This window comes from Panthera tigris, chromosome F3 (genome assembly GCF_018350195.1).
Source record: "Panthera tigris isolate Pti1 chromosome F3, P.tigris_Pti1_mat1.1, whole genome shotgun sequence".
NCBI lineage: Eukaryota > Metazoa > Chordata > Mammalia > Carnivora > Felidae > Panthera > Panthera tigris.
Window position 1 is genome coordinate 3,365,325 of NC_056678.1, and position 21,615 is coordinate 3,386,939.

Below are 21,615 nucleotides of genomic sequence, written 5' to 3' on the forward strand. Positions count from 1 at the left end.
GACTCCGCCCTCTTATTCTGCGGCAGAACTGCCAGCGCTCACACTCAGCTGCACCCTTTTAACCGAACGTTTTTAGAGACTCCAAAGACGCTGGGTAAAAACTGAGCATTAAAGACTGAGCATACTGATCAGTGACTGGTTCTGCCTGGCAATTTTCAAAATGACCAGGATCGCGTGTTTAAAGTGAAAAGGCGAGGAAAGCAATTTGGAAAAGAGGTCAGGGGAATTTGTTTCAAATGTGCTGTAAGCAAGGCCAATGCTTAGATCAGAAGTGACAAGTCAAGAAAGAGAACAGTCAGCTTAAAGACCGTACATACGTACTTCACAGCTGGGAAAGCACTTCAAGATTTTAAAAACTGGAGCACTCGGACTGAAGCATACCGGCCGCGCCCCAGCTCGGAGCGGGCGATGCGGTCAATTTCAGACAGCCCGTGCAGCTTACCAAGTGGGAGACCCAGGCCTGAATCCCACCCTTGCCTTCAAATTCTGTGTTCTTTCTGTTGTACCAGAGGCACCTGCACTCAAGGCTTTAACGATCACGGAGCCTGAGTTACATCATCTTTTTCTCCTGCCAGTGAACTCTGACCAGGAAGAGGGGAGTAAAGAAAGAAGAAAAGGACAGTCTTGGACGATTTCTGCCCAGTTCACAAATTTGCTCAGGGACAGGCATGGGGAAGGTGTTCCATTCAAATCATTTATCTGGAGTATAAACCTGGGCTGGAAATAAGGCAGAAAGGTCCCACTTTCTGAAAATCCCCTCCTGCTAGTTTCCGTAAGATTATGTAATGGCAAGCTGAGTAAGAGTCCGCGGGGGAAAGGGTTCAACGAACACGGACCAGATACGCAAACAGTACTGGTGCGCACAGCCCGACGTGGGGCTCGAACTCACGAAACCGTGAGATCATGACTTGAGCTGAAGGCAAGAGTCGGACACTTAACCGACGGAGCCCTCCAGGTGCCCCTGTCATAAAGTTCCAAAGAAATGTCTGAGTAGGGGCTTTGCTAAGTATGAAGAACTGAGTCATCTTAAGAAAGCGGAAGCTTCTGGCCGGTCACACAAAAGCGTGACTGGAAGACCAGAGCCGAGGCCCCGTAGGACAAAGCCGAGGACAAAGCTGCCGACGAACGGGGCTGACCAGCTAACACAGTGGCTTCCTACCTGGGAGGGCAGTGGCTTTAAGCCGGTGTCAGTGCGAGGAGGGCGGGAGCCGGCTTTCAGGGGTCCCGGCGGCAGGGGGAGCAGGCCTGACGGCTGCGGCCAGGGGCTGGGCAGGCGGCTTTGTTACTTACTTTCCTGCGCCGGGATCGGGGAGGCGAACGTCGCAGAAGTCATCACGCCTAAGAACCCATCCCCCTGCCTCCGCCCACAGTTGGTCACTGAACATTTACCACCATGTTTCACGACCCTGTGAAAATGTGACACTGACGGTGTGATACTGAACAAAGGGAAAATGACGCCTTCGGGGTTTCATCCGTGATGACAGAAATTAGTGACTCTGATGGGAACTCTTGAGGCTTCAAATACATACCTCTTGGCCCCTCTTTAGAATCACTGTCACTTATAAAAAGTCTTTTTCTCCTCACAGTTTTTACTCATAAATAAAAAAGAAAACCACAGGAATGAGGACAGATTTTAAAATGATTTTCTTAGCTGCAGGAGGTAAAAACTGGTTATTCAAAAGAGGAAACGTTTAGACTTAAAACCTAACCCAATACCAATTCTAATAACATAGAATAATGAAAATTACCAAACTTTTTGGAACTATATGCTCTTAAAATAAAACTAAATTCCAGAGATTAAACAAAATCAAGGTAGTTCTTATTTTTAAAAATTTAAAATAAGTAAACATATTTGAGTAATATTTTGAGATGGCATTGAGTATATTTATAAAAGTTGAGCTATACCATTTACGATGATACTCTTACTTTTTAAAACACGTGAATGTATAAGTGAAGCTTAAAAATTACCACTTTATTTTTCAAAAGCGTGTTTCTTAGGAAAGACAAGGAACAAAGTTTGGTACAGAAGAATAAACTCGTGGCAATAATGTTTTCGATATTAAACTAAGAAAAAACTTTCCCAGATCTTCTAAAAGGTGTTGGAAGCAAATACCTGTTAGATTAACAGATTTAAATATTTCATTTCCTTTCTGCATTACTGCCAATGTAAACAGTATCTCAAAAGAGGTTTAACAGTAAGAATAAGAAAAACGTAATACCACTTACATATTTTCTACATCAAAGTGTTCATCAACACCAACAGGACTGGTTTCTCAAGATGCTAATTTTATCTGTAACTACAAGCTTACCAACACACTTATAGTTAATGATTCTACCCACTAAAAAGCAATTGATTTTATTAAACCTTCAGAATACTCAATAACTAGAAGGCAGACTTTGCAGATAGCCTAAAATTAATTTGATAATTAACTGGCAATGATTCACATAGAACGTGGAGGCAAAGCAACTGACTGACAGCACATCAACTGTGCTTATCTTCTGAGCCATTATCATGGTTATAACACAATCATTAGTAATATACTTAAATCGTGGAAGTTAAATTCTCTGTGTTTTGAAAAACTGGATAGCATTCAATGTAAGCAATGACTTGAATTCATAATTCAGGAAAAGCTGATAAGTATGATACACACCAATAGCAGAGATCTCATAATTCGTTAATCGGGTAAATGGTTGTAGAAGGAATGATAAAAAGGAGAAAATAGCAAAAAACAATAAATAGCTAATATTTATTGGACAGCACCTTCTGATATTATCTGGAGAAAGATCTTGGAAACAAATCTTCATAGTATAAGCCATTCACTCAATATTTCTAAGCTGCAATCTACTGTGAAAACATGAGGGATGTCTTTACATAAATGTGATTTTTTTCCTATTGTTTTGGTTACCTAATTCTCTTTTCTAAGTAAACACACTTCCAGGAGTTATTCTGAGGAGCAGGCAATAGAAACATCTACTATATCCAATGTAATTTTTACCTATTGCTTTACAGTTTGGGGAAAAAAAGGAAAACGGAATGAGTTATCAGAGGTATCATCCACGATACATAACACTGCCATGTAAAAAGTCCATAATGTTTCCTGAATCTGTTAGGATTTCCCTCCTGAATGATCAACAAAATGTATTGTTAGAGCAGTGCAGTCAAACAGAAAAGTTTTTTCCTCTCCTAGGATCAGATCTGATTTTTTAGGTGAAGTCTTCAAGTTACGCAGTATGGTTTTCTGATAAATAATAAAAACCACTAAAACGACTCATCCTATTTATCAATGGGCCTTTTCTACTCCAAAATAATTACAGATTTGAACAGATACAAAAAGCAAAACATTCCCATAAGAAACCTGGTTTTAAAGTAAAATATACCAAGGTTTGATATGGATTTGATCTAGATTAAAAAAAAAAAAAGCTTACATCTAACATTTTGTTTTGCATTAGTAAATATAAAACTCTAAGAAAATTAAAACTCTAAGAAAAAACCCCCATTATCATCATCCTTTAAGCTAGAAGTATTTTGGAAACAAAGTGGCAAGTAAGCCAATTTTTTTGTATTCAGAAACGCTTTATAACCTCAAACTTTCAACGATGTAATTATTTCTGTTAATTGAACTTATGATAAAAACAGTATTACGGAAATACTAGATAATTTGGGAAACAGCAAATATAATATTTTATCATCCTAAAGCAAATAATAAATTACTCAAGGTTATGACAAGTAATTACTAATTACAAACAATAGAACTTGGTACTCAATGAAAATTTCTCATTATTTTCCATATATTGATTTGAAGATCTACTCTGGAGACTTTTACAAATGTTTTCAGAAAACAGAAAGTTCAGCTACGTGTTATTTAAAATCTCTGTTCTAAACTCGGAAGGAATACTCTAAAATTCAGTGCTTCTATTAATGAAAACACTGTGGACCTTTCCATTAACCACTTACATTCAGGCATTAACAATAGTATTCGTAACCAATCTTTCTTATACTATGCTTAATTGAATAGCACCATTTATAAAGAATGGGACTTTCCAGCACACTGGACATAAAAGTCCAGTAAACCTTAAATTGTAATACCTCACTTATATGACATTTAACAGTCACTTAAAGAATTTTAAATTTATGAAAGTATTACATATTGCTTGTCTAAAAACACAGGCTATAACAAAATTGTACGTCACTGTTAGATTCAAGGTCACTGTTAGGAATGGTAACGACCTGCGTCCCTTCTGCAATGCGCCGCCGTTTCCCAGGGCCACTGGGCCCCTCACTGTACCGCCATGATGCTTCTATGGATCTGCCGAGTAGCTGGTAATTCTTCACTCAGCTCCCTCCAAGACATCAGCACTTTTCAGAGAGGTTTTGTTTTTTTTTAAATTTGACAGATACATAACCAAGGAAAAACTGCAGAAATCCTGGGAAGCAGATTACCAAGCCTATCACATCTGCATTTAAAAAATCATACAGAAACAGTCAGTGGGCTCTAGTCAGTGCGGCTTATTCACATCCTGTAAGATGAAGACAGAGACTGAACAGGAGGAACCCTGTAACGGCTATTTCCCTCAGAAGTTTCTCCCTATTCCAAGACTCACAGAAGTGTTCTGGGTCAGGGCCCCTAGAAGTCTGCAAGGCAAGTGAGATACAATCTATATTTAACCAGCGAATAAAATCTCTCTGAACTGTAACCATGTTAAAGAAAAACCAGTTAAAAATTTAGTCAAGTCACAGGCTGATGATTTGAACCTAATATCGCTGGGCACACAATATTGTGGTCTTCCTTTCTAGAGGTTACACGATATACTTAACACATATTCAAAGATTGATCTGATAAATCCAAGCACCCAACGGTTTTAACCCTATAAATGTCAGGATAATAAAAAAAAATCGGTTGAACCAGCAATCTCTTCGAAGACTTCACTGATCACTGGAGTACTAGTTGAAGTCATACTGGCCGCCTCACTGGTATCCGAACTGCTTATTCACTATTAAGCAGTAGTTTGGAAACATGTGCTCTAGGAGGGTTAATTGAGCCACCCTACTATTTCCCGCGTTCTCCATAAACCAGAGAATTCCATGATCTAGCTCTTTCCAAGTCCAAGAATTCTCAAGAATTTTGGATTTAAGGTGCTGATCAATACCAACGATTATGAAGCCGATGACAGGTTTCAAAACTTCCACCTACGACAGGCATTCCTTTTTAATGTTACTATTTTACATCGCATATGAAAAACAGAGCAAACATCAGCCAGCCCACTGCTTTTCAACTACGGAGTGTGTGTGTTGTGCATAATGACACTGGGGTGGATGCTGATTTAGGGAAATTGAGACCTTCCTACAAATACATCCCCCACTCTGGGCATGTCAGAATCGTGCTGGATAGAAGTAGTGCCCTAGCCCATTTAATCCTGACAAACCCTGACCTAGCCTTAGTACAGGATGATGCTGACAGTTGGTTACCAATACATATATAAAGAATGTCATGATATTTTTAAAAATCTTGGAGCTACCTTAGAATATAAACAATTAACTACCAACATTAAGGCTTCAAATCTATAAATGTATTTAGGGACATTCCTTTGAACTACATTAAAAAAATCTATCAAAGATTTCTGCTGAACGGATTTACGTCAAACTATAGCCAATAAGATCTATAACTTGCCCCAAATTCGTTTGACTTTTGCATAATATTGAATTGTCAAGCTTTTTTCTACATAACTAAAATCTCTAGGAAATCTCCACATATCTGCTCATATCAGATTCTTATTGAGAAACTCATTTACTCTGCAGGGGACTGATTTGGACAGCAAACTTTAGAATCACTTACTTTCCTACTAAACATGAACAAGATACCTTATAATTTGAGTCGTTTGGTTGCCGAAATGTAGACGAACATTCCTAAAGCTTTACGGCCCAAGCCAAAGAAAGAAAAGGAAAAGAAAGAAAAGGAAAATACGGAAAGGCAAGAGCGAGAGCAGCAGCACAAAGCATGCAGCGGAGGTAAGAGCACATCACGGGGACGTGAGCGTGTTCTGCAACCACAGGCAAAAAGGGTGAGAGACAGGGAGGAGGGCGTGGGGTGGGGACACACGGTGCAGTGGTTTCTTACACGTCTGCCTTTGCTAGCTGGAGTGCAGGACGGAGAGCGCTTCAACAAAGAAAGGAGAATACTACACGTTACAAATACACACGACTCTCGATGGCTCCCGCCGTATTAACAGACAAAGTCTATCAACATACACAGAGAGACACGTTTTCTGATAGGTTCAAAGTACATTTGTTTTCAGGAAAAACTGCAGGATAGGACAGCGGAGAAACGGCTGCTCGGACTCGGGCTAAGGTGACAATAACGCTTTCGCCGGACCCCGCGCAGTGACCCACGCAATGGTGCTCCAGCGAGCGAGGGACAATCTCCTTCCTGTGGAGGTTTGGAAGTAGCAACTGGAAACAGGAGAACGAAAAGGAGCCAAATAATTCTGACTGAGCGCCAGTTAGCACTTAATAAAATATTTCACGGGCCGGTCTTTTCCCTACCAAACTCTTACTGTTTTCAAAGATGATTCTTTCCAATGGTAAGAGCTAAATCAGGCCTTTGGAATCACTGACCGTGAATGAAAACAACAACAGTTACTTCAACGATACCACCCGCCTTGACTGGATATTAGGCTTAAGTCAAAAGGGACTGTCACCTTTCTGACATTGAGGATTCAGTGATTAGGGAAAAACAGCAAGAACAATAAGCAGGTAGTAACCGCATCAGAACAGTCCCAAGCCTCTGGAACTTTGGGATGTGCAAAGAGCAGAGCTTCACACACATAAACCATCTCTACCTCTGGCAACTCCCTGTATTCAACCGAACCTAACATTTCTTGAGGTTTTGCAACGGGTCAGGTATTTACAAGGTGGGGAAGACCCCAGGCCCCCAACAGTGGGCCTCACGTGGTAGCTGAGGTTTGCTGCACAGTTTTGTGGGAGGCCGGAGGCGGGACGTACAGGATTTGCATGGGGGCCTAGAGGAGGGAGTTTACAAACGGAGTCTATGGGAGCCACAGAAGATTCCAGAGAAAACTTGGAAGGGTAAGAAGATCATTCCGGATTACCGGTATTATCTGTACAACTCTGGCAGATCGCTAAACAGGAACTATTATTTCTTTCTAGGAAATGGGAAGGGGGCTGACTTGAACACCGTGTCCTGAAGAGTTAACGGTGGACCGGGATTAGAAGGCCTGCAGATTCCTAAGCAATTTGTGTTTCTTCGTCCAGTGTGTAACTAGCACACCTTCCTCTTGGACTCCGTGGACCATACTCATCTATCCGTGGGGACCCCACTCAGGCACTGGTTCCTTCAGAAAGCCTTTCTGCAGCCGCCTGGCTCAGTCAGGTATCTCTCCTTTATACTCCTATGATATACAGTCCATATCTTTTATTAGTGTGATTTTCCCAATCGTGTTATAATTATTGATTTACACATGTGGTTTTTCCATCAGACTCGGATTCTTCAGGGCAAGAAACGTTGTAACATGCTTATCGTAATAAAGCCTATCAATTTAAAAATCTTAATAAGTACTGAATGAATCCTTCTGAAATGCTGCAATACTTAACTGAAATATTTCTTACGGCACCTGTCACTTTCGACATGGCGTAGCACGTAACCATGGATTTATTTATTTTTTCTAACAAGATGATAAGCATTTCGCGGCCTACGTCTCCATCTGCTACGTCTTAGGAGCTACCACCGTGCAAGGATTAACACAGAGAATCCTTGACTTTCTGGCTATCTTTCTACACTTCTAGAGCAGAGTTGGGAGTGTGCCGAATCCGTGAAAAAATGCATGACTAGTTCAAAGTACACACATTGCCACCATACTAAAAACAAGTCAAAACGTCTCTCAAAACCACCTCTGCGTATGAAGGACAACACCTGGTCTCAGCTGGCACTGTATAAAGCTAATAATGATACTAAATCATAGTGATAATGTTCTCCCCAAAGTGTCTACCTAGAAACCAGACAGCTGTTTTTCTGTTTTCAACAAGAAGGGGAAATTAGGCCGCTTCCTGATGATACAATTACAGGAACACACACTACGCTCTCTCTTCTACACACTGACACACAACCACGGTTTTGTACAAACAGTGTAACTGGTCTCACAGCCCGGGAGAAGCCAGTACGTTGCCTTCATCTGTAATCATATACCCTTTAAAACTATGCCTTTTCTACCTAGGTCTCTCGGTCGCCACCGTAATGCTCAGGCTGATCGCAGAAGGAGGCACACAAGCAGAAACCAAAAGAAGTACTTTATCTTATAGACACGGATTTGGCAAATAGCTTCTAAGATTCAGTTAATGAATTCCAAAGGTCTTCTTAAACAGGAGAGTGAAGAGTGAAAGTCTGGGTGGTCATGGGTGTTTCCCTCTAGACGGCCTCAATGTATGAGAATATAATACAGATCTTGTATATATAATTAAGATAGAATCCTGCCTAAATGAGAGAAGGGCTGCATATGACAATCTCCTGAAACGTGAGTTTCAAGTTGGGTTGTATTTAACATGTAGATGGAAGTTTTGTAAAAAAAAAAAAAAAAAAAAAAAAAAAAAAAAAAAAAAAAGAATTGAAGGAGGAAATATCAGAAATGCCATAATTTCTCAGCAGGATCTACACCTAGTGTGGGTCGTAGGATGAAAAGATCTTTATAATGTATGTTTTAAAATTCTGTCTTCCACAGATTCTCATGGATGACCGACTTGCCCCAGATCCAGCTGACACAATGCTGCAAAGCCTCAGATTTCTGTGACTGGTGATGACAGAACATAAAAGAAGCCAGGGGAGAGACAAGAGATCTCTACAGGGAAGCGATGAATGAAGGAAGCTAGGAGCCGGGACTGAAATTAAATAGTTCAGGACATCGTAGCAAGTTTTTAATATGAGGCCAAAACGAGGAGTAGGAGAACTAGCTTGTCAATACTCTCCGACTGCTGGCTTCTCGGAATTGGCCAGGATACAAGAAAACAGGGTTTGTGAGGATCAGACAGTCGGACCAATGGTACTAACTCTATTCCTTTATGTCTGACCTTTAATTCCTTGGTCTACTCTTTCCTCAGCACACTAGAGTTAAGACAGCATCCAAAAAGCAAGTTGGCAAATTCTCATTTGCCAGGTAAATGGGCAATTCCCATTTTTGTGTGTGAACTTGGCCCAAATGAACAGAGTGTAGAATCGTAATTTAATAAAACTCAAAACCTACCTGGCACAGACTTAATAAATGACAATCTGTTTACCAAATACAACAAGTGGTTCATTTAGATGACCATAATTAGCATTACCTTTAATACAGTCAAGCCAAGTATTATCTTTGGTTCCTTTGAAAAGAAGAAAATGAACTGACCAGGATGGGAAGTTTGTAAGTGTGGTCTGGTCATCCCTGGACTTCTTGCCCCTGGGATGCAGGGAACAGATGAGGGAAAGGTCAAACTGCCGAGCTCCACCTGTCCCTCACCCTGTTCGGGACCTGGAGGCTGGGCCAGTATGGAGTCACCCCAGGCAGTCTAGGACTGGGGTGTGGGGTTGGGAGAAAAGATGAGGCTACCCTGCGGTCACTGGTGTCTCACCACACGTGGGAATGCCTGACCCGAGAGACAAAGTGGTCAGAGTGACGTCAGTTTCTTTTAACACGAATTAACCCCCCTTCTATCTGCCCTCAATAGTGTCGTACCCCGTTGCCACTAATTCCCTATTCCCCCAAAGACTGAGAGTCCAGAAACTTCCCTAATGGGACAGCAGACCGCCCACTTTACTAATGGGAGAAGGCGGTGATAAATGGTGGCCAGAAGCATGGACTGAATATATCCCAAGTTCTTTTCTCTTTCAGAAGAAGTTCATGATTATGCACGTAGGGAAGCCCAACCACCTGAGTTCTCCTGAGTCACAAAAGCAGGTGCTTCACCCGAATCAGAGGGAAGGAAGGAACCTCCGTACACTTCTCCGCCGTCAAGGCCGCGCTTGCTGGAGACTCTACGCGTAGCAAGACCTGTGTAAACGGTGCAACTTAAAAGGAAACTGCTCTGAGTGTGCCCAGATTCTAGCATTCGCTTGCATTTTGAACTTAAGGAAGTCAAAGGTGATTCTGGAGGCGGGGAGGGGCCGGTGGTTTGGTTCTAAAAAACCAGAGGGCAGAACGAGGTTGCTAGGCCTCGGCGAGCAGACGAGGAGGTCGATGGCGTGCGGAGGCCAAAGAAAACTTGCTTTCTGCAATCCTGCTCCACCTCAGCTTTATCCCTTCCTAAACCCACGAGTTCCTGCCTGCGATTCAAATTCCGGGTCCGCGGCGTGCCCGGCCTCCCTTCTGCAGCAATGAGGCCGACGCCAGAGAAGAAGGACGCGAGGGTGAGTCGCGCGGGGTGGCTGAGGGTTAGAGTCTGCTCGCTGTCGGGGGCGGCCCCGCACAACACTCCGAGGAGCATGGGCACAAAGATCACAATTCACTCTGTTCCTTAAGATCCCAAATGCCGAAGAGAACTGAAGCTTCACGCCTCGCGTCTCGGCTGCTGAGCACAAGCGTGCCAAGGACCGGACGCCGGTTTTCAAAAATCTCATCCTCCCACGGCCTCGAGGGTGAACGGAATGAGGACTCTGGGAAAAGCGGTCGTACTCATCAACCAGAAAGAGCCTCCGGCCATAGAATATGAAGAAGACAAACTACGTTTGAAAATGGGAGCTGACTGCTGGCCTTGTCTCTGACGTGTAAAAATCACTGCGCAGCGGTGACCTTACTTGACGATTCAGGGGGAAGGTGCGGTGACCCGCGCGGGTGGGGGTGGAAAGGTGGTTAGAGGGCTAAAGGCGACATTCAGGCGACAACGGACTCCTGGACAAGAAAGGAAGCTAAAGGAACTCGGGAAGGGGGTGAACGGCCTATGACGAGTAAGGCAACAGCAGGGCGAGGGCCTCACGTTCGCTGTTCCCTTAAGTCCTCAAACCACCTACGAGTCGGTACCGCTGTTATTACCCCTGTTCTTCTGACCAGCAGACTGGGGCGCAGAGAGGTTGGGTAACTTGCTCCCAGCCACACACCTGGAAGGTGGTGGAGGCAGGATTGGGGCCACCTTACGTGCTTACCCAGTAAGCGGGAAGGGGAACCTCGGGAGCAGAGACCATGCTTTTTAAGAGCTGGCGCCTGGATCAGAAAGATTCAGCCTGTGTGAACTCAACTCCTTTTCGCTGTGTAACAGGGGTTCCTTTGTGCCGGTTTAAGACTCGGTGGTCCGTGTGAACTGAGCTCAGGCTGAGCGCCGGTGGGTGAAGGACAAGAGAGTTCTGGAGGAACGTCAAAGCGGGACGCTTCCTCACTACGGCCGGGTGGCAGCGGACAGAGCGGGGCCATGCGGGCGTCCCTGTAGCAGGCCCGTCGGCCACAGGACACCCGGGCTCCCGTGTTCTACATTCAGAGCTTTGTGTGGGAGGGGAGGGGGCGGGGAGAAGGGTTTGTTAGAAAAAGAGAAAGGAAATGGTTTTCTAGCGGAAGGAACCATTAAAAGAATTTATTCAAACTTCCTTGTCTTTCTCTTTCAAGTGAATGATGTTTCTACAGAAATAACATCTTGAGTATTTTAGTACAAACATCCAGTAGATGGTAACATGAAATACTGTTGTACATCAAGAGAGTTCTCTTTTTATCACAGTGTAGAGTGAACTAGGACCGTCTCAAGAATGATGAAATAGTTTCCATTCAGAATGGAAAATAGTACACTTTGGTATGATATTTCAAAGGCAGAAAAAAAAATCAGTTAAAAAAATGTTTAAGCCTAGATCAAGAGTTTTCTTGAGTGGAAAATTATGCAAAGTACTCTTCTGAATGTAAGAATTATGTTTAACAGAACACAAAAGATAAAACATAAAAATTGCCCCAGGTTTAAAAACTGGGTTCTGCGCAGAACATCTGCATCTGAACCCATTCTATTTTCCAGTTTCTAGAAAGGTTAAATGTTCAACAGGACAACAAAATGCCTTATGACAGGGATTTTTGTGCCATTTAATGTGGAACAGAGAGAACGCGGACAGGTGGCATTTCAGTAAAGAGAGTGAAGACATTAGGGACTTCTAAATGATCAAATCTACAGAATTAATTTAGGAGAGAAAATGATAATGCAGTCAATTTATAGTGCATGTAGCACATATGTTAACTAAAATCGCTTTCCACATTAGAAGAGAAATTCTGTCAGCACTAAAAATTGATTTGTACTCAATTATTATGTTACAATAAAATCTACTGAAAGATTTAATACATCACTTTTTCTGATTTTATTACCAGACGTTTACTTCTAACTAACATAAAAATTAAATGGCAAAATGCTGCAAAGGGGAACGTGAAACAGAAATTGCCATGAAAAAGAAAAACGAGCACTTTTATATATTTATCCACATAGTGACAATAATCAAATAAGCATTCCAGTCTTCAGAACTGTTGCAAAGAAAGGGAATCCAGATTCCTGACGGCCAAAGCATTTTTCAAAGTACATATTCACTTCCTGATGTTTAATAAAAATAAACCCTTTGTTTCATTTCAGACAAGAAAGAAGCAAATTTTGTCTCACAAGTAAATTACCAGGTGTGATCATTCTAAAACTGAATGCATTACTAGGCAAAACTCTTCAATTCAATTCACTGATGGTTTGAAAATCAAAGACTTACGTCATCCAAAAAATCAATCAGTGAAGATGAGGAAGAAGAAAAGGAATCCTATTTAACGAATACAGCAATAAAAAAAATAGAAAATATGGATGAAGCAATTTAATAAGAACAAATAATAAATCAAAAATCTTGTAAAACAATTAAAAGGCAAATGACATTAATTCAAACAAACAAATGAGAAAAGCAGTCATTGTCACTTGCTCACGAAACTTAGAACTCCAGTAATTACTTTTAAAAGCTGATCCCTATCCCAAAGCAATGAAATACAATGCATATATTGTACCCAAAACGTAATACGGTGAAGTGCACGGCAGATCATTAATAATCAAATTAAATGAAACACTTGAGGAGTAACGGGATCTCTCTGCCTCTAATTGTTCCCACTGGAACGTAACCTCTAGGAGAGCAGGGCGAGGTCTATTTGGCCACTACTTTAACTCCGGCACCTTTAACAGTGCTCTGCACAGAGATACAAGATTATTTGTTTAATAGAGGTATAATCACTAACGTGAATTTTCTGGGACGAAAATATACTTTATGAATTTGTTTTTTTTCCCCCCCGCAAAGAATTTAAGCAGCAGAAACTGACAGGCATACAGTCACTATTTCATTATTATGGAATCTTCCTAACACTCTCCACGTAATACTTGTAACAAAAAGTATGCCTATTGTAAACTCCTAAAAAAACTTGAATTGACTTGGAGCTAGAACCAGCACTGCTCTATCCTGAGACTGACCTTTTTCACCGTTTTTTTTTTTTTTTTTTTTTTAATTGTGGCTCTATGCTTGGGCGAAAAAACAAAAGTGTCAACATTACTTCAAAAGTTAGGATTTGTTCTGCTTTTCCTGTCTCCCAGGGGAAGGGATGAAATTTCTTTTAAATCTTGGGATGCTCATATTTAGACCTTTCTTAGATTTTTCTTACATATACATGTGATCACCATCTCCATAAGAATACAGAACATATTCCTTTCTTAATAGGCTTTTGTTTATAGAAGATTCTAGGTCCTTTTATGTGGGAAGCGATAAAACCGTTTCACCGCCAACGAATTTTAAATCACAACCCGAATTTGAAACTGACCACAAGGAATACTTGCACGGTTCAGTACTTACTTCAAGTTGATCCAGACCATCGGTAGGCGTATTCAAAAATGCCAAGAAAGAATGCTGTGAGTCTCGGTGCTCTATACCTAGAAGACAGCAGCAACTGTTTTTTAAAACTAGAACAATTTAAACTCATTCTCACGGATAACCTTTCCTGTCTGAATCTATTAAGAGCTGTTCACAAACGACCTCATTTTAAGGCTGATCAGTCCTATTAACTCTACATTTTTAAAAAAAACCGTATTAATGTTTCTTGAAATATCACTTAACAGTTGATTATTATCAGTCTCCATGACACGCTTGTTTCCTGACTTGAGTTCTCGAATTTCTTTCTTTTCCCTTAGAGTACATTATAAAAACACATTAAATCGTGGTAGGGTTGAGAGACTCTTTAAAATATGGTTCTGTTTTTTCTAAGCTAATTTATCACCAAACAAGGTTTCTGTTTTGAAACACTCTTACTGCACAGAGTATACACTAATATACATGACCTCTTACAAGAAAGTAAAGTAGTGATACAACAAATGTATTTAGTTATGAAAAATCGGTTGTCAAGGCCTCAGTCTGATTTCAGGTATTGTTTTATTGACGAAATGAGGCACTCAAACCCTCGGTTTTCTCAGATGAAGTTTTAAAAGTTTCCGCATATTTCTTCACTGTGACATTAACTTTAAATGCGTAATTTCCAAAATAATTCTTAAAATATACAGGCAATGATAAATGCTAGCAATCAAGCACACTGTTTTGATTTCCATACCCTTAGGAAGTTACATCCACTAATTTGTGTGGTTTTCACAATAATCTCTAGCAATATACCACGGATGCCAGATGATGTACTACGTTCAGAAATTCATCCAATCAATACGTATTTACTGAGAGCCCATTAGGTGCCAAACCTTGTCCAGATACTGGCATATACTAGTAAACACGCAGAAAAAACCATCTCACCCTCGTTATGTAAATATCACATTATATTATTTAAGCAGTAGAGTACGTTATGTTACAACATAAAGTGAAATTTGATTATTCTGCAATGTTCAAAATCCAAGTACAAGGGGCAGGTTAACGTGTCTTCATAAAGCAGAGCGACAGACTTGAGTTACTTCTTTCGCAAGTTTAGATCCATGCTGACAATGACGCCACCAATGACACCAGAGTCCTACTCTGCGCTGGTGTCTTTTCTGTACAGACTGCCTTCAGGGCTACAGGTCCTACACGTCTTATATATTCTTTGTCTTCTGCTCACTAAATAGTGCAGCTCCCTTCCACCATTCATGTCTGAAAACTCAGCTTGAGTCTCATTTTGGTGAGAAGCCCTGTGCTCAATCTGAATTCCTAATCCGCTTTTTCTGGGTTCCTTCCTTTCTTGTTCACTAGGAAATGCCATCAATAAAAAATGTATTGAACATCTGCTATTTTTAGGGTTTTTTTTTTTTCATGTCAAATCCTTCACGTGTATGATACCCTCTCCTCCACAACTTTAAAGGCAGATACAGAGACCCAACCATCAGCGTGCGTCACACGACCGAGAAGTTAGAGGGAAGCATAACGTAAAGCCGTTAATTCGTCCACTATTCAGTCAGGAATACGGACTTTGTCAGGATGGTGGATTTCTAATAACTGGATGTAAGAGGATCCCTTCACTGGGAAAATAACATTCTGAATTTCTTTGTATTACATCTTCACATTCTGAATGCCCACATTATGGAAAGAAAGTTGAGGAAGTCCCTGTAATGGAGCTCCCGAGCTCTCGGGAGTTCCTGTTCATGTTAAGACTCATTAATGCTCAGGCAATGCCTTCAGGAAAATGGGAATGGATCCTGAGAAATCCCACAGGGCAGGCAACTGAAGAGCCAGACATGGAAGAAAGCAATGGAGTGCCCCAACAGTTCATCCCTGAACTGCCTTTTAACACCAGATTAATCTTTGGTTACTTCATACACTGTCCCTCAACTACCCCGGGAGTGAAGCCCCCTACAACATCTGAAAATAGTGTAAGGTATATTATAAAAATAATAGTTTTTTCCGATCACAAAAATATTATTTGTGTAACAGTCCGTGGCTATGGAAAAACGGTCCAAATTACGGCAAAGTGAGTTTTTCTGTTACTACGAAATTCTTTAAACAATGCATATTGAGCACAACAAAATGACTCAGAGACCAGGCTAGTGCACGTGTGTGTATGAGGTGTGTGACGTGAGCATACACATATCCATCAGTGAGCGCCAGTGCTGCTGTGTGAATAACTCCCCGACCCACGCAAGACGCTGACGCTCGTGCGACAGAACGGATTCAGAACAGAAGCAGCCCTGATTGATGCAAAACACATTCTCATACCCTTTTCAGATCTAAGCTCTTCAGTGTCCTTTATTAGCTGCTCGATTTCTGATAGTAGCTCCAAGTTCTTCTTCTCGGAGTCTTTCAGTTTACTTCAATAAGGGAAAAAAAGGAAAAACGTCATTATTTTTATCGCTGGTTAGGGAGCCATCCTACAGTAAGTACGTGGTTGGAGTTTCTTGGTTTCCGTGTCAGTCATGGCAAATCAGGGAAGTGCGAACCACTGCAGGGCAGAGGAATCGGCCCTGTCACCTACTCTTGTGCAAATAAAGTGTTACGGGAGCACGGCCAGGCCCGTCCGTTCACGGACGGTCCACGGCCTCTCTCGCTCTATGACAGCGGGGCTGAGCAGGCAGGGACCCCATGTCCCACAAAGCCTGAGACACCTTGGATCTGGCCTTTTAGAGAAGATGCTGACTTGGAGCTAAATGATTCAATTTTAAAATGTCCTCAAACTACAGGTCAAATTTAGAATTTGGTGAGGCTCTTTTACACAGAGCCACAGAAGTGGAGCATTTTCACGAGCGTGTCTACAGTTTTTGGCTTTGCTCACGGTCCCGCGTCCCAGGCGGGAGAAGGCGGCGCGCGCTCGGTCCAGGTAGAACCTGGGGAACCGCACCCAACGGCGCTTTGGGCTCGAGACGACTCGCCGGCTCCGGAAAGCATTCTCTCCCGTTTTCAGTGTCACACGAGCACATTTAAGCAACGCGTACTTAATTTATGTCTGGATTATTCATAACAAGAGTTTATAATTCAGCTGGGGTGCCTGACCTCCGATTCGATTCGGAATATGAGTGATTACAGTCGAAGCACTAAAAGGCTTCACACCGTTAGAAACTGAATTTATGGGACCATATTTCTTTTCACGATCGAATGCCTTTGGGACTTTGCTTTCCAGCACCAAATGGATTTTTCTATTTATATGTTGATTTGTGACCAGAACTTTCTATTGTTTCTCTGACTTATTCTTGAACCATGTTTATATCCCATCTAATTAAGATTTTCATTGTATCATTTATTTCTTCAGAGTATAATTTGCTCTACTGTTGTGATGAGGATTGAAGGAAAATATTCATCAGGTAATTGTCTCAGACTGTGGAGAGGATATACTTTTTGTACTACATAAAAGAACAGCAAAAACAGTGATAATTAAGATATGTTTACCATTATTAAATTTATCATCAAGAGAACCTTCATTTGTAAAAGATCTATGGCAGAGTGATAGGTAGGGGCTAAACATAGAACTTTCCCCCCAAATACTTCTAGACCAACTTAAAATAATTCTAGGAGAGTCTATTCCCCAAGCTTACCATTCTGTGATGATGTTAGCTGCTTTAACTTTATTCAACTCTTCTTGGATGGCCTGTTTAGCTCTTATTTCTGCATCGAGGGCCGACTGCAACTCCAGTCTAGCTGACATGTCCAGTTTTGCAAAACGACGCATTTTCCAGGGCATATCCTATCAAATAATACGACTGGTTTTAGCTCCGTCCTATTTTATCCCTAACATTCCAATTCGGGAGTGCAAATAAATTTGGAAACTACTTAAAGGCACTAACCTTCTCTAATAACACAACAGGGCCGAAAGGCAACTTGTGACAATGTATCATTTTTCATTGAATTCAGAAATAGGTGTAGATTCACATACAGATGAGTTTATTTTTCGTCATTATTACCAACAATGGCTACCTACTGCAAATTGCAGGGAGGCAGTGATGTGCCATGATTTCCCAAACTGGCCAAGACGTGGACTCGTTGATTTCTTGGGAGAAACTTCACAGTGGGCTAAAGCCTAGACAGACCCACCCAAGGTGATCACTCTCCCCGCAAAACCGCTGAGCTTACTGTTGCTCGTGCACCCAGGCTGGAATTTCTTAAAGCTTCCAACTCTTCAGTCATTTTAGAAGCTAAGGCCTGCAGATACCCTCGTGCGTCCTTTTCATCACTGACCCTGGAATACAATACGTATACGGACAAAGCACAAAAGTAAAACAAACAGAAAATCTTCAGTGAGATATAGGTCGTTTTCAAAGCATCCTACAAGAAATGAAAGTGATAAAAATTTAAACATATATATATATATTTTTTTAAAATATAATTTATTGTCAAGTTAGCTAACATACGGTGTATACAGTGTGCTCTTGGTTTTGGGGGTAGATTCCTGTGATTCATCGCTTACATACAACACCCAGTGCTCATCCCAACAAGTGCCCTCCTCGATGCCCATCTTCCATTTTCCCCAATTTAAACATATTCTTAAATATCTTCTTTCAAAAGGTCTCCCACAGCACTCCTGCCTGTCAACAAGTGGGAAAAGGTTTGCTGAACTGTTCAGTTATCTACAAATTAAAGCTGGTCACATTTAGGAAAGTTCAAATTACTTATATCTGATAAATTGGTAAAATTTCACCCTTGAACTGCAGAAATAATACTCTTTTAATCTAACATTAATCACACACACACTTACATGACTTCTAAAGAGTATTAAGATTTTTCTGGCACAAGAACAGACACTCAGATCAATGGAACAGAATAGAGAACCCAGAAATGGACCCACAAACATATGGGCAAGTAATCTTTGACAAAGCAGGAAAGAATATCCAATGGAACAAAGACAGTCTCTTCAGCAAGTGGTGCTGGGAAAACTGGACAGCGACATGCAGGAGAATGAACCTGGACCACTTTCTTACACCAGACACAAAAATACACTCAAAATGGATGAAAGACCTCAATGTAAGACAGGAAGCCATCAAAATCCTCGAGGAGAAAGCAGGCAAAAAACCTCTTTGATCTTGGCCGCAGCAACTTCTTACTCAACACGTCTCCGGAGGCAAGGGAAACAAAAGCAAAAATGAACTACTGGGACCTCATCAAAATAAAAAGCTTCTGCACAGCGAAGGAAACAATCAGCAAAACTAAAAGGCAACCAACGGAATGGGAGAAGATATTTGCAAACAACATACCAGATAAAGGGTTAGTATCCAAAATCTATAAAGAACTTACCAAACTCAACACCCAAAAAACAAATAATCCAGTGAAGAAACGGACAAAAGACATGAATAGACACTTCTCCAAAGAAGACATCCAGATGGCCAACTGACACGTGAAAAAATGCTCAACATCACTCACCATCAGGGAAATACAAATCAAAACCACAATGAGATATCACCTCACACCTGTCAGAATGGCTAACATGAACAACTCAGGGAACAGCAGATGTTGGTGAGGATGTGGAGAAAGAGGATCTCTTTTCCATTGTTGGTGGGAATGCAAGCTGCTGCAGCCACTCTGGAAAACAGTATGGAGGTTCCTCAAAAAACTAAAAAGAGAACTACCCTACGACCCAGCAATTGCACTACTAGGCATTTATCCAAGGGATACAGGGGTGCTGTTTCGAAGGGACACACAAACGCCCATTTTTATAGCAGCACTATCCACAATAGCCAAAGTGTGGAAAGAGCCCAAATGTCCATCAATGGATGAATGGAGAAAGATGTGGTATATATATACAACAGAGTATTACTCAGCAATCAAAAAGAATGAAATCTTGCCATTTGCAACTATGTGGATGGAACTAGAGGGCATTATGCTAAGCGAAATTAGTCAGAGAAAGACAAATATCCTATGACTTCACTCATATGAGGCCTTTAAGAAACAAAACAGATGAACATAAGGGAAGGGAAACAAAAATAATATAAAAACAGGGAGGGGGACAAAGCATAAGAGACTATTAAATATGGAGAACAAACAAAGGGTTCCTGGAGGGGTTTTGGGAGGGGGGACAGACTAAATGGGTAAGGGGCATTAAGGAATCTACTCCTGAAATCATTGTTGCACTGTATGCTAACTAACTTGGATGTAAATTAAAAAAAAAAAAAGATTTCTCATTAATTGGATTCTGCCATTTTATCTTACAAAAACAAAACATACCCTTTTTAGATGTACTGAAGTATACTACATTTAGAAAGTTTAAAGTAGAATATTCTGTGAAAATCAGGGTTATCTTGCAATAAAGCTCCTCTGTATTCTAAAATGGTCAATAAAATAACAAAGGGAAACAGTTAAAGTTGACTGAAATTCGTAACCGTCTTAAGGCTACCTTGACTGATGCAACTCTTAGGATCTTAGATAGGTTTTTAAATTTGGGCACATGGGTGGCTCAGTTGGTTCAGCATCTGACTTCAGCTCGGGTCGTGATCTCACGGTTCTGAGATTGAGCCCCGGATCAGGCTCCCTGCTGTCAGCACAGAAGCCTGCTTCAGACCCTCTGTACTGCCCCCTCTTGGACCCTCCCCCACTCTCTCACGTGCTTTCTTTCTTTCTCTCTCTCTCTCTCTCTCTCTCTCTCTCTCTCTCTCTCTCTCAAAAGTAAACATTAAAAAAAGGAAATGTTTTCAAATTATATTCAATAAGACACACTCCACATTTCAGAATTTATCAAGAGAAAGCTTGTGTTTTATTACATCTCCTTCAAAACCAGGGCAAGACTAGGGTCCGGACTGCCAGCAGATGAAAATCTACAAAAGAAGGTACCGTGCTCATGAAGAATGAACAACACTGGTTTACAGAAAGCTGTAACTGCACAAAGGAATAAAAAATGGAGTTGAAATTTGCAACGTCTACAAGTGTATTCTAATACGCTCTGGGGAATACTATTTGCCTTTGTGAAGGCTGGCTGTTCTCATAAATAAAATTCAGGCCACTGAATAGTAATAAGGAAAGTATATTTCAGGTAAATCAAGATGTATCTGATGCATACAGCCGATGAATTTAAACCTTGAACTTTGTTTTAGCGGCTTTTAGAATTTAAACTCCCCAGGAGTCAAATTCATGTATCTATATCTGTGTATCTTAAAGAGGCCCCTGACAAGGGATCTGCTTCTCTCAGATGGGACGCTGTACTGGAGGACCAGAAAAAGAATCTAATGCTAAAAGCGATAAAATCGCTGTAAGACGTTGCCCCGCCAAGTCAGTTACATATTTTTAGGCTCTATATCCATGTATATAATTTCATTGTCTTTTAAAGGAAAATGGCTTTAGAAAATAGTAAGAACGCTATGTAGGAAGCTGTTTCCTTCAAATTTCTTTAACTCTGGACACCGCAACGGATCACCACCTTTTGATTTCATCATCTGACCTACAGTATAAAGAGTAAGTGGGGATGAAGGAAGATGACCCCTTCTAGAATACAAAAAAGACACCTACATGGTGGCGATAAAGAAAACTACATTATCGGGGTACCTGGGGCTCACTTGGTTGGGCGTCCGACTTCAGCTCAGGTCACGATCTCGCGGTCCGTGAGTTCGAGCCCCACGTCGGGCTCTGTGCTGACAGCTCGGAGACTGGAGCCTGCTTCCCATTCTGTGTCTCTGCCCCTCCCCCGTTCTTGCCTCCCTCTCTCTCTCTCTCAAAAGTAAACAAATGTTAACAACAACAAAAAAAGAAAACCACATTCTCATTTAAATGGCTCCTGGGCGTCCAG

At 41.3% G+C, this 21,615-nt stretch overlaps 1 protein-coding gene across 3 annotated transcripts in view; it reads right to left on the reverse strand.

Annotated features, from left to right (window-relative positions):
- Nucleotides 1-21,615, reverse strand: part of CDC42BPA (CDC42 binding protein kinase alpha) — a 318,266-nt gene that overhangs the window by 48,794 nt on the left and 247,857 nt on the right. For all 3 annotated transcript variants that reach the window (XM_042976800.1, XM_042976799.1, XM_042976798.1), the window contains 4 exons: nucleotides 17,979-18,084; nucleotides 17,444-17,592; nucleotides 16,134-16,225; nucleotides 13,806-13,882 (listed from right to left, as the gene is read on the reverse strand). In XM_042976800.1, the coding sequence (XP_042832734.1) occupies nucleotides 13,806-13,882; nucleotides 16,134-16,225; nucleotides 17,444-17,592; nucleotides 17,979-18,084 (424 nt within the window). The remainder of the gene's footprint in view (nucleotides 1-13,805; nucleotides 13,883-16,133; nucleotides 16,226-17,443; nucleotides 17,593-17,978; nucleotides 18,085-21,615) is intronic.